Source organism: Oenanthe melanoleuca, unplaced genomic scaffold (assembly GCF_029582105.1).
Source record: "Oenanthe melanoleuca isolate GR-GAL-2019-014 unplaced genomic scaffold, OMel1.0 S002, whole genome shotgun sequence".
Taxonomy (NCBI): Eukaryota; Metazoa; Chordata; class Aves; order Passeriformes; family Muscicapidae; genus Oenanthe; species Oenanthe melanoleuca.
In genome coordinates, this window is record NW_026612651.1 from 126,297 (window position 1) to 144,676 (window position 18,380).

The 18,380-nt window shown below is 47.3% G+C and overlaps 1 protein-coding gene across 1 annotated transcript; it reads right to left on the reverse strand.

Moving 5' to 3' along the window:
• Positions 1-11,445: 11,445 nt before the first annotated feature.
• On the reverse strand, positions 11,446-17,294 carry LOC130266242 (basic proline-rich protein-like). Its single transcript, XM_056515576.1, has 3 exons — positions 16,733-17,294; positions 14,112-15,296; positions 11,446-13,614 (listed from the first exon to the last, which is right to left on the reverse strand). Exons 1-3 carry the CDS (start codon positions 17,292-17,294, stop codon positions 12,956-12,958), a joined length of 2,406 nt encoding a protein of 801 aa, XP_056371551.1. The 3' UTR covers positions 11,446-12,955.
• Positions 17,295-18,380: the final 1,086 nt, after the last annotated feature.

An 18,380-nucleotide genomic window follows, 5' to 3' on the forward strand; every position in this document is an offset into this window, starting at 1 on the left:
TCTTGAACAGGCCTTCAACCTTTTTTTTTTCCCTCCTCATTCAGCCATACTGCATATAAATGCACTTAAACATCTCTGAAATTCCTTGCTCATACAACTTCTTACTACTGTCTTGGACTGTGATTTTCTCAAAAACTTACTTCTTCTACTTCTGGGTGAGAGAAAAAAAAAAAACATTTTCCCTGCCAATAACACCTCTACGAAATGTCCTCAAAGGACAGCATTTCTTGCACCTATATTTTTTTTCTCCACAAGCTGCCATCTGCTGTAATGCATCTCTATTTTAAGCTTTAGAGCCACGTGACTTAAATCCACATAAGTGTTGATTGTACATGATTGCCTTTATTGATTCTTCCTGGGACACAACTTACCTGCATCCAGCTTCACGTATAGTTTTAGTCTGGACGTTTCTTTCACTCTTTCTTTAATACTTTCTTTTTCTGGGTTTCCATTTTTGTGGCTGTTCTTTTGCTGTGGTGGTGCCTGGGAATTTCAAGCAGCTAGAAAAAGTCCTGTTAAGCTGTATGTGCAACAAGTGTTTCTGCATTAATATAAAGAATATCTCTATCTTTCTCTGAAAGACACCTTACATTGTAAAAACAACCAGTAAATCAAACAAAAATAAGTAGCTTGAGTGATCTAAAATTAGGGGGAAAATAGATATTATTCTAGTGAGGGGAAAGTGAATAAATTGCAGAGTAGTTTGAAACAAATATTGCTGTGCTGTTTTGATAGGAATAAGAAAGTCTCATAACCAGCTTTTCTTCAGATCATTAAGTTGAGGTACCAAGTGGATATGGGTGCTGCTTCTAACTCTCTTTTGCCAGACTTCTTCCAGGATAACAGGTCTTATCTCTCATGATACTCAGTTGAGACATTTAGGTGGGTGGTTTGGGGCTCTTATCCAGGTTATTTTTCTCATCAGTGGAATTTTCCAACAACTCTGTTATTTTTTAAATTGACTTTTCTCCTTTCATTTCTCTAACAATTTCAGAGGTGATGCTGCTTTCAGCATTATTGGGTTTTTTTTCATATTCCCATACAAATCTGAATTTTAATATATAATCTCAAGTTCAGTTTCCTTGAAATTATCTTAAAATTAAAAACTGACTATTGCTTCCTCCACTGTTTATAATTTAGATCCTTTTCTATGCAAGGGTTGAACAGGTATCCCATAATCCAAAGGAATCCTGATTAAATTAATGTGTTATTCATATGCTTAGAGTTAGGTACCTGGTTACACTGTTTGCCTAGTGAGCAGCTAAGTGAGTGAAATGTCTTGTGAACATCCTGGGAACAAATTTCCAGATTTATCTCCAAAATTAGTTGCTAATGCTTAAGTGATATAATTTCCCTGTATTCAGATAGGAGGGAGTGTGACTCCTCTTGAATAGGATTTGCCTTTAAAAAATAAATAGGGACTTGAGAGGAAAGGAGGAAAGATACAGAATTTTCCCAGTTTTTATTTGATACTATTTTGGTCTGGTTTTTTTTTGTTGTTGTTGTTGTTGTTTGGTAGGTTGGTTGGTTGGCTGGTTCCTTTTAAATAATTTATTTATAATTATTTATTTATTTATTCCCCTTTTATTTTTTTTTAAAAGATGGACTTGAGCTCAGATCATTTGCAAGACTTTTGGATACAGATCAGCAACTATATACAGGGAGTATGAATCTTGAATCTTCCATTTCACACTCGGCCTGAACAGGGTAATAGCTTGAGGTGCTGTCAGGACCTTCATCTGCAAGGAATGATGAGAGTAGCAAACTTTCTGTGATTACACAGCTGGGAAACAGGCCATAGGATCTTTGGATGACTGAACCAGAGAGAACTAAAAAAGCATTTGATTTTTACTATTTTTTACATGTGTGGGAGAAGGCCTCTATAAGCCTTCCCTAGACAGGAGGAAGATGATGAGATAAAGCACAGGGCTGAAATTCAGCTCATTAGGTATGTGGCATTGCTCTAGGATGCTTGGTAGTCTTGTTTGAGGGTAGGGTAACACCAGTTGTGGCTGTGTGTGGGTGGGAAAAGGGAAAGAAAAGGGGCTGTATGACTCCCAGGTTTATCAGATTGAGTATGGTCTTTTTCTCTCTGTTTCATTAAGAATTAAATTTAAAGACAATCAGAGACCCTTTGAGTTTAATTCAGAAAACTACTGATGGACAGAGATTAAATGGTAAGAGGTCTTCTCTACAGAAAGTTACTTTTCCCTTAGATTTTTTTCAGCCTACAATACTGAAATATATTTAGTATGTAATGCAGCATGCTATCATATATCAAAACGAGCTAAAGAGAAAAAAAAAGAGGCTATTTTAAGGAGTATTCAGTTCAGTTCAACATGTCTGCTGAAGGAACTAGAAATAGAATTTTTATTTTATCTTTAAAGTGGGAGAGACATGAACATTTAAGCAAGTTGGTTTCAAGAGGGGCCTCTGAATAACATGTCTTTGGCTCAGATACCAGGCCCAGCAGAGCACTCGTGAGCTAATTCATTATGGGTGTTTTTCCCTTTTTTTTTTTTTTTCTTTTGGTTATAATTTAGAAGAATGCAATTAAAACAGAACTTGATAATTAATTCTGAACCGGTGAGAACCAGTTCAAGAGATTATGATAATGCTATGTAGCCATTGATATAAATATTCATGAGCTTTCATTGTTTTATGCTTTTTTATGGAGCACACATCTTATCTGAAGAAGTAAAATTAAAGTACTATTATTTAACATTAAAGTGTAAATAAGACTCAATAGAGGGAGACAAAAATATATACACTGTAAAATGTAACACACATATTCTATAAATATGTTTATGGATATCTGGATTTGAAATTGTGTGCTCTGAGCTGGGTGTATTTATATTGTGTGCAGACTTTGGGGCTCAGAACAAGATGATTTTTAGGGTGTCTTCCAATTAAAACCATTTTATAAAAATATATATGACAGTATAGTTGGATTATTACACATTCTTTTACAAGCATATGCAGTCAAAACACATAAAACTGCTGCACTCAAAGCACATGGGCACATGTTATCAGAATCTCCCTTATCCATAAATACAACAGTGAAAAGACCAAACAAGTTTGAATCTCAACCTGGTCACTACATGGTGACTGAAATTCATAGAAACTGACTTACTCTACCACCAAAAATCAGTCACTATATAAAACTAATCAGGGGCAGCTGATGACACAGGAAGAAAACAGCCTTATTCTCAGGTCAAGACATTCATAATAGCTGCCTCCAGAGCAAAATTCCTCTTATACATGGAGGCTTCAAATATCTACCCCCCTCAAAAAAAAACCCAAAAAAAACCCAACAAACCCTAACTGACAAAGAGTGCCTAAAGGAAAAAACAGCTAGAGGAAAGCTCAACACTGGCTAGATTGAAACAGGCAAGGAAGTCACAGAAATAGAAACAAACAGAAACAAAAATAATCTACAATTAATTTCAACATTTTTCTCTGAGGTTTTTTGGGTTTTTTTCTTATTTAAATTAAGCTAGAGATACAGTGGCTTAAACAAAAGTGTTCTGAGTAATGTTGGACACCTGGGGAAGTGGCTGTAGCTTAGGCCCTCCAGTCAGCAAACGTGATATTCAAATTGGAGCAAGATTTAAATCTCCTGCACTGGTATGTTCAGTTCATTTATTGTGAGGCACTGAAAAGTCAAATTCAGTATTATGTGATTAAGCTACATCTGTCTCAGCACAAGCAGTAACCGTATTTCTTTAAGTTCAGCAGGTGTTTTGCAAAGATTCTAAAGGATTTTGCACAAAATTAGTACCTATAATAAAGCACCAGTGATGAAGAGACAGCTCTTTATATCACTGATATATTATAGTTTTTTCTAATGAATGTCATTGCCAAATATTTCAAAACCTAAAACAGGTTTGCTGAGTGAATTGTTTTGCAAGCATATTTGCTATGCCTTATTGCAAAGATGTTCTTTTATAGACATACAGTTTAGAAATTTTATTTGACACTGCTGACTACTAAATTAGCAGCTTTTCAACTTTGCCAGACTTGTGCAACACAATTGAGATAAAAGGTAAAACGCATAACTTCTGCATGAATTTTTGTTGGCAGTGTCATAAGAACCCTCAAGATGTGTTAATTGAGCCTAGGGTATGTGAAACAAATGACAAAGCCTCCCTCTCCCACTTTTAGATCTTCACCCTCCCCTCACTTCATTTTTCCTGTTCAGTCTGCACCAAACCATCCTTACGACTTCATCCCAGTGCAGGAACAGTGTGGTTTGCACGGAAACAAGGATCTCCACAAAGAAATCAAGTATTTGGAATACTCTGCTGCAAGTGAGGGTGTTTGAGAGGAAAAAAAGAAACCTTTCCAGCTGGCTGCTTCTCGTTTCTTGCATTTGCTGGTGGGGACTGAGTTCTCAGGCTATGGTTTTGTGCGTGCAAATCTACAATTTCTCAATGCACCAAGGTCAAGGAGAAAATACTGTTGAATTCCCTCTAGAATATAATCACAAAGCATCCAAAGAAGTTTGAAAACATTTCAAGACATAGGACTCGGCAGTGGCTTTTTCTTATTTAGAGCCAGATTTACAATAGGAATAAATATATTTTCATTAATTATTTTTATATGAAACCCAAAAAAATCACTCAAAACAATATTTTCAATGAGGGTTTTTTTTTTTTTTTTTATCTTTGCAATGAAAGGAAGGAACAAGCAGAAAAAAACCACAATGAATATTCTCTAATTTTTGCAAAAGAAAAAAATATTGGGAAGGACAAATAATGGATATGTTTTTTCTGGGATTTTTTTCAGTTGTTTTTCTTCTCTGGAATCCTGAATAAAAGTGTTGTTATAGTTTTTTTCAGTAATTTTTGGGTTTTCCAACAATGTTCAAAAGCCTGAAGAGTACTGGGGCTGCATGATGGTGAGCATAAAACTAAAAAAGTAGAAGTGGGAGGTTCTGATTTCATCATGTGCTTGGCCAGTGAAGGCCTTAGGAAAGCACTTGGATTTTTGAGAGTCCATATTGAAAATTAAAAACTTCATGGTTTCATTTGGTTTGGGTATTTAGGAGGGTAGGGTGGATGCAGGGAGTTTCTTTGACTTCCATTTTTTTCCTAAAAAGTGCAACTTGAGACCAGCAGGCTGAAGAAGGTGCTCAGGTTAATTCTATAACTTTTAATATCATTTGACATACAAATACAGTTTAACAAGTTGTCCAACCTTTCATTAAAATTGTAGGGCAGTGGCAAAATATTTTTTATATCTGAGAGAGAAACGGAACATGCAGACAAACAAATAAGCAAAAAAAACAAAATAGAAACTGCACCTCAGAACTCTGCATTTTTGTGTTAAATTTGTTTCTAGTTTCTCCTGGAGGTTTCTTTAGTTCATCAACATTTTGCTGTCTGTATAGGTGACGTATTAAAACTCAGATTGCATATCATGGATACAAAAAAAAACCCAGAACTGCAATAAATACAATTATTTTAGGATTTCCCCCCCTGTCACTGCAAAGACATAAATGCTTTGCAGTCCTTGCATGAGACAGCCCCACCTTGAGAGGCACCTATTTCTTGTCCTTGATTATGGAGGGAGCCTCTTGTGGCTGGGCTTCTGACTTTGGGATCTGCTGGGTTCCCTTGGCTAGCTAGGGTGAATCCAAGCCAGAACCTCTGTCAACAGCAGTACCTGTGTCAGACTTCTGGGAAGAAAAAATCCCATTCCCTCCCTTTCCTGCTCTCCACTGTCAGCCACACAACTGGGAGTTTTCCTTCAATGCGCATTGTCTCTGGGGCTTTTAAGCTGATTTGTGTGGAAAGTGCTGAAAACAAGGAGAAAATGCAGAGTGTGGTTCCCCAAAAATGAAAACAAGGAGAAAATGCAGAGTGTGGCTCCCCAAAAATGAAAACAAGGAGAAAATGCAGAGTGTGGCTCCCCAAAAATGAAAACAAGGAGAAAATGCAGAGTGTGGCTCCCCCTAAATGAAAACAAGGAGAAAATGCAGAGTGTGGCTCCCCAAAAATGAAAACAAGGAGAAAATGCAGAGTGTGGCTCCCCAAAAATGAAAACAAGGAGAAAATGCAGAGTGTGGCTCCCCAAAAATGAAAACAAGGAGAAAATGCAGAGTGTGGCTCCCCCTAAATGAAAACAAGGAGAAAATGCAGAATGTGGCTCTCCCTAAATGAAAACAAGGAGAAAATGCAGAGTGTGGCTCCCCAAAAATGAAAACAAGGAGAAAATGCAGAGTGTGGCTCCCTAAATAAACTCTACAATTTCTCCCAGACTGCAGCTCCCTCTGCAGAGACCCTTCCTGGGCTGGGCTGACCAGCCCTGCAATGAAAAGTTGTCTCATCGACAAGGCTAAGGAATGTTGTGTACATTTTACAGTGTTGCTGTGAATGGATGACTGGGATTTAATTTCAGATTAATTGATCTGCTGTGATCCTGAACTGCAAAGAAGCTTCTTGAATGCAGACTTGGCTGACAGGGCTTTGTTGAAACCCATAAAAATTAACATCAGAAAACCTTTTATTTGATGTTTGTTTGTTTGTTGGTTGCTTTTTTTTCTCATTTTAAGACCAGAAATAAGCAAGGTCAAGTAGAATGTAAGAAAAACAAAACAAACAAACAAACAATAAACTAAACCAAAGCAAACAAACAAAAAAAAAAAAAAAAAAAACAAAAACCAAAAAAAGAACCAACAAAAAAGTAAACAAAAAAAAAACTCAACAAAAGTTTCAAATGTTTGCTGTCAGAAATCCCTGTCTTTAAAAAAATATTTTAATCACATTTTCAAATATACTTTTGGAAATGATAAACTTTTCACCTAGAAGACATTTATGGAAAGGCAAAATATTGTAAACATTTTTTTTTTAAATGAAGGCTGTTTTAAGAAATTTATCTATTATGAAGAAGGTCTTTTATGCTTTAGATTTGAAATTATATTTTCAGTGAAATGCGCTTGCTAGTGGTAAAAGGAAAAAAAAAAGAAAAAAACAAATGAAAGAAAAAGTTAAGGAAGTTTCCATCTTTGTCATCTGCATTTTTTAAAATATTAATTTAATATTAAAAGTTAAAATAATTCTTGAGCTTTCTGTTGCAAAAAACACACAAAAATTTGTAATTAATACTTTGCCAAGAAATTGCATGAAATATGAAAAATTAATCTATATAAAAAAAAGAAATATATTAGAAGTTTGTGATAATGATGTGACAAAAAAACGAATATATGACTCTTACTATTTCCACACCTTCTCATAATGCAATGTGTCAAGAAAACATCAGAAAGGCAGGTGATTTTCTCTCTGTAACACAAAAGTTTGCAGTTTAGCTCAATCTTTCACCTTGTTTTCAGTAACATACTTCAAGAAATAGATCCACCATCTGTAGAGATTTTGGAAGAAGAAATTATTGGAGAGCTTAGAAATCTGTCTTTGGGGTGCGATAACACTGTCAAGTCCTACAGACTTGAAATAATCCCTTCCTGTGGTGACAGACAGAACAAGAAGCTGCTCATTTCAATGGCTGCAGGGGAGATACCAGCTTTGAGGTAAGAAGCTTTGCACAGCAGATTTGGTCCATACTGGTTTATACTGCTTTAAACTGGTTTATACTGGTCCATACTGGTCCATACCATTTTATACTGGTCCATACTGGTCCATACCGGTCCATACTGGTTTATACTGGTCCGTACTGGTTTATACTGCTTTAAACTGGTCTATACTGGTCCATACTGGTCCATACCGTTTTATACTGGTCCATACTGGTCCATACCGGTCCATACTGGTTTATACTGGTCCGTACTGGTTTATACTGGTTTAAACTGGTCTATACTGGTCCATACTGGTCCATACCGGTCCATACTGGTCCATGCCGGTCCATACTGGTCCATACTGGTTTATACTGGTCCATACTGATCCATACCGGTCCATAATGGCCCATACCGGTCCATACTGGTTTTTACTGGTCCATACTGGTCCATACTGGTTTATACTGGTCCATACTGATCCATACCGGTCCATAATGGCCCATACCGGTCCATACTGGTTTTTACTGGTCCACACTGGTCCATACTGGTTTATTCCACAAATTTTCCCAAAATTTTCCCCAAATTACCCCCAAATTCCCCAAATTTCCCCCAAAATCCCCAAAATTCCCCCAAAATTCCCCAAATTTCCTCCAAATCCCCAAATTTCCCCAAATTCCCCCAAATTCCCCCAAATTTCCCCAAAATTCCCCAAAATCCCCAAAATCCCCCAAAATTCCCCCAAAATTTCCCCAAATTTCCCCCAAAATCTTACCCAATTTACCCCATTTACCCAATTTATCCCATTTTTACCCCATTTACCCCATTTTTAACCCATTTTTACCCCATTTATCCCATTTTTACCCAATTTTTACCCCATTTAGCCCATTTTTACCCCATTTACCCAATTTTTACCCCATTTACCCCATTTTTACCCCATTTTCCCCCATTTCCCCCATTTACCCAATTTTTACCCAATTTTTACTCCATTTTTACCCCATTTACCCAATTTTACCCCATTTTTTCCCCATTTACCCCATTTTTACCCGATTTTTACCCCATTTACACCATTTACCCCATTCTTACCCATTTTTACCCCATTTACCCCATTTTTATCCCATTTTTACCCCATTTCAGGAGCGCTGGTTCTGGCGGCTCCTTGAGGGAAATCTCCTGCCCGGGTCCCCCCTGCCCATCCGGTATGGACCAGTATGGAACGGTATGGACCGGTATGGACCAGTATAAATCAGTATGGACCAGTATGGACCAGTATGGACCAGTATAAACCAGTATGGACCAGTATGGACCAGAATGGACCAGTATAAACCAGTATGGACCAGTATGGACCGGTATGGACCGGTATGGACCGGTATGGACCAGTATGGACCAGTATGGAAACCAGTATGGACCAGTATGGACCAGTATGGACCTGTATGGACCAGTATAAACCAGTATGGACCAGTATGGACCAGTATGGACCTGTATGGACCAGTATAAACCAGTATGGACCAGTATGGACCGGTATGGACCAGTATGGACCAGAATGGACCGGTATGGACCAGTATGGACCAGTATGGAGCGGTATGGACCAGTATGGACCAGTATGGACCAGTATGGACCAGTATGGAACGGTATGGACCAGTATGGACCAGTATGGACCAGTATGGACCAGTATGGAGCGGTATGGACCAGTATGGACCAGTATGGACCAGTATGGACCAGTATGGACCAGTATAAACAAGTATGGACCAGTATAAACCCCAAACCCAACCCCATTGACCCCAATGACCCCAAACCTGACCCCACTGACCCCAGTGACCCCAAACCTGATTCCAGTGACCCCAGTGACCCCAGTGACCCCAGTGACCCCAAACCTGACCCCAGTGACCCCAGTGACCCCAGTGACCGCAGTGACCGCAGTGACCCCACTGACCCCAAACCTGATCCCAGTAACCCCTCTGACCCCACTGACCCCAGTGACCCCACTGACCCCAAACCTGACCCCACTGACCCCAGTGACCCCAGTGACCCCACTGACCCACTGACCCACTGACCCACTGACCCCAAACCTGACCCCACTGACCCCAGTGACCCCACTGACCCACTGACCCACTGACCCCAAACCTGACCCCACTGACCCAGTGACCCCACTGACCCCACTGACCCACTGACCCACTGACCCCACTGACCCACTGACCCCCACTGACCCACTGACCCCACTGACCCACTGACCCCAAACCTGACCCCACTGACCCCAGTGACCCCACTGACCCACTGACCCACTGACCCACTGACCCACTGACCCCAGTGACCCCACTGACCCACTGACCCACTGACCCACTGACCCCACTGACCCCAGTGACCCCACTGACCCCACTGACCCCACTGACCCACTGACCCCAAACCTGACCCCACTGACCCCAGTGACCCCAGTGACCCCACTGACCCCACTGACCCACTGACCCACTGACCCACTGACCCACTGACCCCAAACCTGACCCCACTGACCCCAGTGACCCCACTGACCCCACTGACCCCTCCCACTGACCCCACTGACCCCACTGACCCCACTGACCACACTGACCCCAGTGACCCCACTGACCCACCTGACCTCCCACTGACCCCCACTGACCCCACTGACCCCACTGACCCCACTGACCCCCACTGACCCCATTGACCCCAAATCCCGCCCCAGTGACCCCAAACTGGATCCCACTGACCCCACTGACCCCAAAACCGACCCCAGTGACCCTAGTCCTGACCCCACTGACCCCAAACCCAACGATGACCCCAAATTTGACCCCATTGACCCCATTGACCCCAAATTGGATCCCAGTGACCCCACAACCCAACAATGACCCCAAACCTGACCCCAGTGACCCCAAAATTGATCCCATTGACCCCAAATTGGATCCCACTGACCCCTCAGTGACCCCATTAACCCCTGAGTGACCGGATGGTGTCGGGGTCAGCAGTTCCCGTGACCCTCAGCCCGTAGAACCTCTGCATGGCCCAGTGACCCCAGTGACCCCAGTGACCCCAGTGACCCCAGTGACCCCAAACCTGACCCCAGTGACCCCTGACTGACCCCAGTCACCCCAAACTGGATCCCAGTGACCCCAGTGACCCCAGTGACCCCACAACCCAACAATGACCCCAAACCTGACCCCATTGACCCCATTAATGACCCCATTGACCCCATTGACCCCATTGACCCCATTAATGACCCCACTGACCCCAAACTGGATCCCAGTGACCCCACACCCAACCATGACCCCAAAATTTGACATTTCTGGATCCCATTGACCCAAACTTGACCCCAGTGACCCCAAACTGGATCCCATTAACCCCTGAGTGACCGGATGGTGTCGGGGTCAGCAGTTCCCGTGACCCTCAGCCCGTAGAACCTCTGCATGGCCCAGTGACCCCGTGACCCCTCAGTGACCCCTCAGTGACCCCGTGACCCCTCAGTGACCCCGTTAACCCCGAATTTAACCCCTGACTGACCGGATGGTGTCGGGGTCAGCAGTTCCGGTCACTCTCAGCCCGTAGAACCCGGGGGGCAGGTACCCGAACTGCCGCAGCCACGCCTGCCAGAAAAATTGGGGAGAAAACCCAAAAGTTCGGGATTTTTTTGGGATTTTTTTAGGATTTTTTTGGGATTTTTTACGATTTTTTTTACGATTTTTTAATGATTTTTTTTTTTGTTTTTTACGAATGTTTTGGGATTCTTTTGGGGATTTTTTGGGGATTTTTTGAGGATTTTTGGGGACTTTTTGGGGATTTTTTGGGGATTTTTTTTGGGATTTTTTGGGGTATTTTTTATGATTTTTTGGGGGTTTTTTTGGGATTTTTTACGAATTTTTTTACGATTTTTTACAATTTTTTTGAGATTTTTTTGGGATTTTTTACGATATTTTTACGATTTTTTACGATTTTTTGAGGGTTTTTTTGTGTTAAAACTCCAAAATTTGGGGATTTTTGGGCTTAAAAATCTCCAATTTTGGGAAAAATGGAAAAAATTTGGGATTTTTTGGGTTAAAACCCCCAAATTTGGGGATTTTTGTGTCGCTACCCGCGATGTATTTCGCTAAAATAACGACACGGACTCCTTTAGCTAGGTGGCTAAAGAAGCGGTTTATTGAACTCGGACCACATTCTTATAGTGTGTTCCGCAAACTACAAACAGAACAGCAGTCTATTGGATAATCGAAGAAAACAAAACTTTCTCACAAACCGTGAGAACTGTTTATCATCGAAGCGCAGGTGTTAGTATTGTTATTAATTCCTTTTTATTTTTCCCCAGCGTTATCACCCTGGGAAAGGCTCAGGCTGGAACTGAGAAACTGTCTCAAGTCTGGGAAAACTTTCTCTGCATGAGAGAGAAACTGTCTCAGCCTGGGACCTTCCCTGCCTGGGAAATGTTTCAAGCCCTCACCATTTTGAGCCTGAGGTTTCAATGGCATCCACAAGTCCCCCTTATAGTTTTTTAAAAAAAAAGAAAAGAAAAGAAAAGAAAAGAAGTGCTTGTAGTCCTCCACGGGGGCCCTACGTGGAGGAGAAGAAACACCACTCTGGAGATCTGTGGATGCCTGAAGCACTCAGGGAAATCCTCACACCTGGTGCTTTTTGAAAAACAGTGCTAACATTGATAGCAAAACCCATCACCATTTTCCAAACTTATTATTTCTTAATATATTTCAAAAGAGCTTATTTAACAATGTTCCAAAGCTAAAACATTTCCAAAGAAACAGATGAATGCTCATCCTCTGCTTGCAGAGGGATCGTCTGGCTGGTGATCAGCATATTGTTCAGCATTTGAAGACTGTGCCTCGGCTGCATTCTGTCCCTGATGTCACAGGTCAGGGCGGACACACCTTGCAGGCAGGCAGTGCATCCCAGTATCTGTTGAGATGCAAGCATACCCACTGCCCCAAACGATGAGGCAGGCATGTATCATCTGCAGCCTGTAAGAAAGTGAAATAACTCACAAAAACAAGATTATTAGAATCTTGTGGCACAGTAAGGTGATTGAAGGTATACAAAACTTTTCCCAGTCGGCCGTGCGGTCCTCCACCAGCCACTCCCCTTTTCTGTTTATATAAAAAAACTTTTGACCAAATTCAAAAGTACCTGAAAAATTTGTTGGAATGCCATTGTGACTGCCTTCAACTCAATTATCTGAGCAGAACCTGTCTCATGGCGTTCCAGCATTTGCAACCCAGACTCATCCTCCCAGGTAACTGGCCAATGCTACCTGTCGGATGTAAATCCGGAGTGCTATCTACTTAATTTTTGGTGGGGGGCACTCATCCTGGAATTCCTCTCCATTCGGAGAGCGCCTCCTCCTGGCACCCCCACCCCCTCCAAGAGGTCCCAATCCCCCTTTTCCAATGCTCCCATCCTGACCGTCTCCCCAAACCCGTGGGGATTTCTGCCACGCCTGCTGGTCTACACGAGACCACGCCTCCGGCGGGGGGCGTGTAGGTCGCCGGCATCCGCGGCGCCGGACCGCAGCGATGGCGGCGATCCGTGCCGGCCGGGAGACATCATGGGAGCCTCTGGCACTGCTGAAGACGCAGGAACGGTGGCACCAGCCGTCGTCAGCGCGGCAGGACGCGGCCGTACCGACGAGGGGGGGGGTAACATCGTCCCGAAACGATCGGCGGGGGAACCCGGAACTTCCGGGATCGCGGAACTGAACGTTGACCGCCGCTCAGGGGGCGGCACTGCCGCCCGCACGGCCGGCGGTGTCTGCTGCCCTGCCCCTGGGGGCGGGCCCGCAGACGGTACAGGGCCCGCCCCCACAGCTGGGCCGCCCGCGATCCGCCGCGATTCCGCGGAGGTGGCAGCCGCGTAAGGCAGCAATGCCGCGCGCAAAGTCGCTGATTGACCTGTTGCGGCCGCCACAAGTAACTGCTCGATAACATCGATCGGGATAACGGGCGTTTGGGCCGCTTCTGCCGGCCATGGAGGGGCGGTGGGTGTGGTGACGTCAGCGAGTGACTGTCTCTGTTCCCGTTGCGATCCCGCCCCCCTGGGGATGAATGCCTCGGTGTGCTGCGGAGCGGCTGGGGGGGGTCGTCCCGCGCTGCTGGTGCTTTGTTCGTCTAAAAAGTATTTTGAACGAGGGGGCGGAACGTAGTTATTAAACAACAAACGCTTCGCCCTCGGGGGTTTTTGGGGGGGCAACTCCGGCTGCGGGGGTTTTTCCGGGTACCAGTCAAACTCGTCCCCGCTTTGTCCTCTTTCGCTCCATTCAGAGTCTGATTCCCCCTCCATCAATTTTACATTGATGGTCCCCCAGGTTTTTATTATAGAAACAGCTGAGGGTTCCCCGTCACATACAGCTTCATACAATCGATCCCCTAGTTCTCGCCAAGCTTTTTCAGAGAAAGCCACGCCTTCGTCCTCAGGGAATCCTCTTTCTTTTGCCCACTCTAATAAAGTTACCAAGTCCTGATCTGGGATTGGGGCAACCAAGCCTTCAAGAACGTCCCTCCATAGTGAGAGTATGGTTCGTTCTTGCTTAGATTGCTGACTCCCCATCATCCCGGAATTTCCCACCTAGCCGCTATGCTGGGAGGGAGGGGGGAAAGCGCAGTACCTCTCTCGCAGGGAAGGAGAACAGTCCGCGGCTCTCCCCGTCCGGGCTTGATCGGCGCTCGGCTCCGCGGGCTGCGGGATCTCTCGGCCTGGCGCCGAGGGGCTCCGCGGGCTGCGGGATCTCTCGGCCTGGCGCCGAGGGGCTCCGCGGGCTGCGGGATCTCTCGGCCTGGCGCTGAGGGGCTCCGCGGGCTGCGGGATCTCTCGGCCTGGCGCTGAGGGGCTCCGCGGGCTGCGGGATCTCTCGGCCTGGCGCCGAGGGGCTCCGCGGGCTGCGGGATCTCTCGGCCTGGCGCCGAGGGGCTCCGCGGGCTGCGGGATCTCTCGGCCTGGCGCTGAGGGGCTCCGCGGGCTGCGGGATCTCTCGGCCTGGCGCCGAGGGGCTCCGCGGGCTGCGGGATCTCTCGGCCTGGCGCCGAGGGGCTCCGCGGGCTGCGGGATCTCTCGGCCTGGCGCTGAGGGGCTCCGCGGGCTGCGGGATCTCTCGGCCTGGCGCCGAGGGGCTCCGCGGGCTGCGGGATCTCTCGGCCTGGCGCCGAGGGGCTCCGCGGGCTGCGGGATCTCTCGGCCTGGCGCTGAGGGGCTCCGCGGGCTGCGGGATCTCTCGGCCTGGCGCCGAGGGGCTCCGCGGGCTGCGGGATCTCTCGGCCTGGCGCCGAGGGGCTCCGCGGGCTGCGGGATCTCTCGGCCTGGCGCCGAGGGGCTCCGCGGGCTGCGGGATCTCTCGGCCTGGCGCCGAGGGGCTCCGCGGGCTGCGGGATCTCTCGGCCTGGCGCTGAGGGGCTCCGCGGGCTGCGGGATCTCTCGGCCTGGCGCCGAGGGGCTCCGCGGGCTGCGGGATCTCTCGGCCTGGCGCCGAGGGGCTCCGCGGGCTGCGGGATCTCTCGGCCTGGCGCCGAGGGGCTCCGCGGGCTGCGGGATCTCTCGGCCTGGCGCCGAGGGGCTCCGCGGGCTGCGGGATCTCTCGGCCTGGCGCCGAGGGGCTCCGCGGGCTGCGGGATCTCTCGGCCTGGCGCCGAGGGGCTCCGCGGGCTGCGGGATCTCTCGGCCTGGCGCCGAGGGGCTCCGCGGGCCGCGGGACTTCGCTCGCCGATCCGACGCTCCAAAGCCGATCCCGATCGAGTCAGCTCCGCTGAAAGGCGATCTCGGTGGGACCTCCAAATGTCGCTACCCGCGATGTATTTCGCTAAAATAACGACACGGACTCCTTTAGCTAGGTGGCTAAAGAAGCGGTTTATTGAACTCGGACCACATTCTTATAGTGTGTTCCGCAAACTACAAACAGAACAGCAGTCTATTGGATAATCGAAGAAAACAAAACTTTCTCACAAACCGTGAGAACTGTTTATCATCGAAGCGCAGGTGTTAGTATTGTTATTAATTCCTTTTTATTTTTCCCCAGCGTTATCACCCTGGGAAAGGCTCAGGCTGGAACTGAGAAACTGTCTCAAGTCTGGGAAAACTTTCTCTGCATGAGAGAGAAACTGTCTCAGCCTGGGAAAGCTTCCCTGCCTGAGAAATGTTTCAAGCCCTCACCATTTTGAGCCTGAGGTTTCAATGGCATCCACAAGTCCCCCTTATAGTTTTTTAAAAAAAAAGAAAAGAAAAGAAAAGAAAAGAAAAGAAAAGAAAAGAAAAGAAAAGAAAAGAAAAGAAAAGAAAAGAAAAGAAAAGAAAAGAAAAGAAAAGAAAAGAAAAGAAAAGAAAAGAAAAGAAAAGAAAAGAAAAGAAAAGAAGTGCTTGTAGTCCTCCACGGGGGCCCTACGTGGAGGAGAAGAAACACCACTCTGGAGATCTGTGGATGCCTGAAGCACTCAGGGAAATCCTCACACCTGGTGCTTTTTGAAAAACAGTGCTAACATTGATAGCAAAACCCATCACCATTTTCCAAACTTATTATTTCTTAATATATTTCAAAAGAGCTTATTTAACAATGTTCCAAAGCTAAAACATTTCCAAAGAAACAGATGAATGCTCATCCTCTGCTTGCAGAGGGATCGTCTGGCTGGTGATCAGCATATTGTTCAGCATTTGAAGACTGTGCCTCGGCTGCATTCTGTCCCTGATGTCACAGGTCAGGGCGGACACACCTTGCAGGCAGGCAGTGCATCCCAGTATCTGTTGAGATGCAAGCATACCCACTGCCCCAAACGATGAGGCAGGCATGTATCATCTGCAGCCTGTAAGAAAGTGAAATAACTCACAAAAACAAGATTATTAGAATCTTGTGGCACAGTAAGGTGATTGAAGGTATACAAAACTTTTCCCAGTCGGCCGTGCGGTCCTCCACCAGCCACTCCCCTTTTCTGTTTATATAAAAAAACTTTTGACCAAATTCAAAAGTACCTGAAAAATTTGTTGGAATGCCATTGTGACTGCCTTCAACTCAATTATCTGAGCAGAACCTGTCTCATGGCGTTCCAGCATTTGCAACCCAGACTCATCCTCCCAGGTAACTGGCCAATGCTACCTGTCGGATGTAAATCCGGAGTGCTATCTACTTAATTTTTGGTGGGGGGCACTCATCCTGGAATTCCTCTCCATTCGGAGAGCGCCTCCTCCTGGCACCCCCACCCCCTCCAAGAGATCCCAATCCCCCTTTTCCAATGCTCCCATCCTGACCGTCTCCCAAAACCCGTGGGGATTTCTGCCATGCCTGCTGGTCTACACGAGACCACGCCTCCGGCGGGGGGCGTGTAGGTCGCCGGCATCCGCGGCGCCGGACCGCAGCGATGGCGGCGATCCGTGCCGGCCGGGAGACATCATGGGAGCCTCTGGCACTGCTGAAGACGCAGGAACGGTGGCACCAGCCGTCGTCAGCGCGGCAGGACGCGGCCGTACCGACGAGGGGGGGGGTAACATCGTCCCGAAACGATCGGCGGGGGAACCCGGAACTTCCGGGATAGCGGAACTGAACGTTGACCGCCGCTCGGGAGGCGGCACTGCCGCCCGCACGGCCGGCGGTGTCTGCTGCCCTGCCCCTGGGGGCGGGCCCGCAGACGGTACAGGGCCCGCCCCCACAGCTGGGCCGCCCGCGATCCGCCGCGATTCCGCGGAGGTGGCAGCCGCGTAAGGCAGCAATGCCGCGCGCAAAGTCGCTGATTGACCTGTTGCGGCCGCCACAAGTAACTGCTCGATAACATCGATCGGGATAACGGGCGTTTGGGCCGCTTCTGCCGGCCATGGAGGGGCGGTGGGTGTGGTGACGTCAGCGAGTGACTGTCTCTGTTCCCGTTGCGATCCCGCCCCCCTGGGGATGAATGCCTCGACGTGCTGCGGAGCGGCTGGGGGGGGGTCGTCCCGCGCTGCTGGTGCTTTGTTCGTCTAAAAAGTATTTTGAACGAGGGGGCGGAACGTAGTTATTAAACAACAAACGCTTCGCCCTCGGGGGTTTTTGGGGGGGCAACTCCGGCTGCGGGGGTTTTTCCGGGTACCAGTCAAACTCGTCCCCGCTTTGTCCTGTTTCGCTCCATTCAGAGTCTGATTCCCCCTCCATCAATTTTACATTGATGGTCCCCCAGGTTTTTATTATAGAAACAGCTGAGGGTTCCCCGTCACATACAGCTTCATACAATCGATCCCCTAGTTCTCGCCAAGCTTTTTCAGAGAAAGCCACGCCTTCGTCCTCAGGGAATCCTCTTTCTTTTGCCCACTCTAATAAAGTTACCAAGTCCTGATCTGGGATTGGGGCATCCAAGCCTTCAAGAACGTCCCTCCATAGTGAGAGTATGGTTCGTCCTTGCTTAGATTGCTGACTCCCCATCATCCCGGAATTTCCCACCTAGCCGCTATGCTGGGAGGGAGGGGGGAAAGCGCAGTACCTCTCTCGCAGGGAAGGAGAACAGTCCGCGGCTCTCCCCGTCCGGGCTTGATCGGCGCTCGGCTCCGCGGGCTGCGGGATCTCTCGGCCTGGCGCTGAGGGGCTCCGCGGGCTGCGGGATCTCTCGGCCTGGCGCTGAGGGGCTCCGCGGGCTGCGGGATCTCTCGGCCTGGCGCCGAGGGGCTCCGCGGGCTGCGGGATCTCTCGGCCTGGCGCCGAGGGGCTCCGCGGGCTGCGGGATCTCTCGGCCTGGCGCTGAGGGGCTCCGCGGGCTGCGGGATCTCTCGGCCTGGCGCCGAGGGGCTCCGCGGGCTGCGGGATCTCTCGGCCTGGCGCCGAGGGGCTCCGCGGGCTGCGGGATCTCTCGGCCTGGCGCTGAGGGGCTCCGCGGGCTGCGGGATCTCTCGGCCTGGCGCTGAGGGGCTCCGCGGGCTGCGGGATCTCTCGGCC

Coding starts and splice junctions, on each gene's coding strand:
- LOC130266242 (XM_056515576.1), bottom strand. CDS start 17,294: ATGGCCGGCAGAAGCGGCCCAAACGCCCGTTATCCCGATCGATGTTAT. Junction 15,297..16,732: donor CCCACGGGTTTTGGGAGACG/GTCAGGATGGGA, acceptor TCGTTATTTTAG/CGAAATACATCGCGGGTAGC. Junction 13,615..14,111: donor TCTCCTTCCCTGCGAGAGAG/GTACTGCGCTTT, acceptor AATACTTTTTAG/ACGAACAAAGCACCAGCAGC.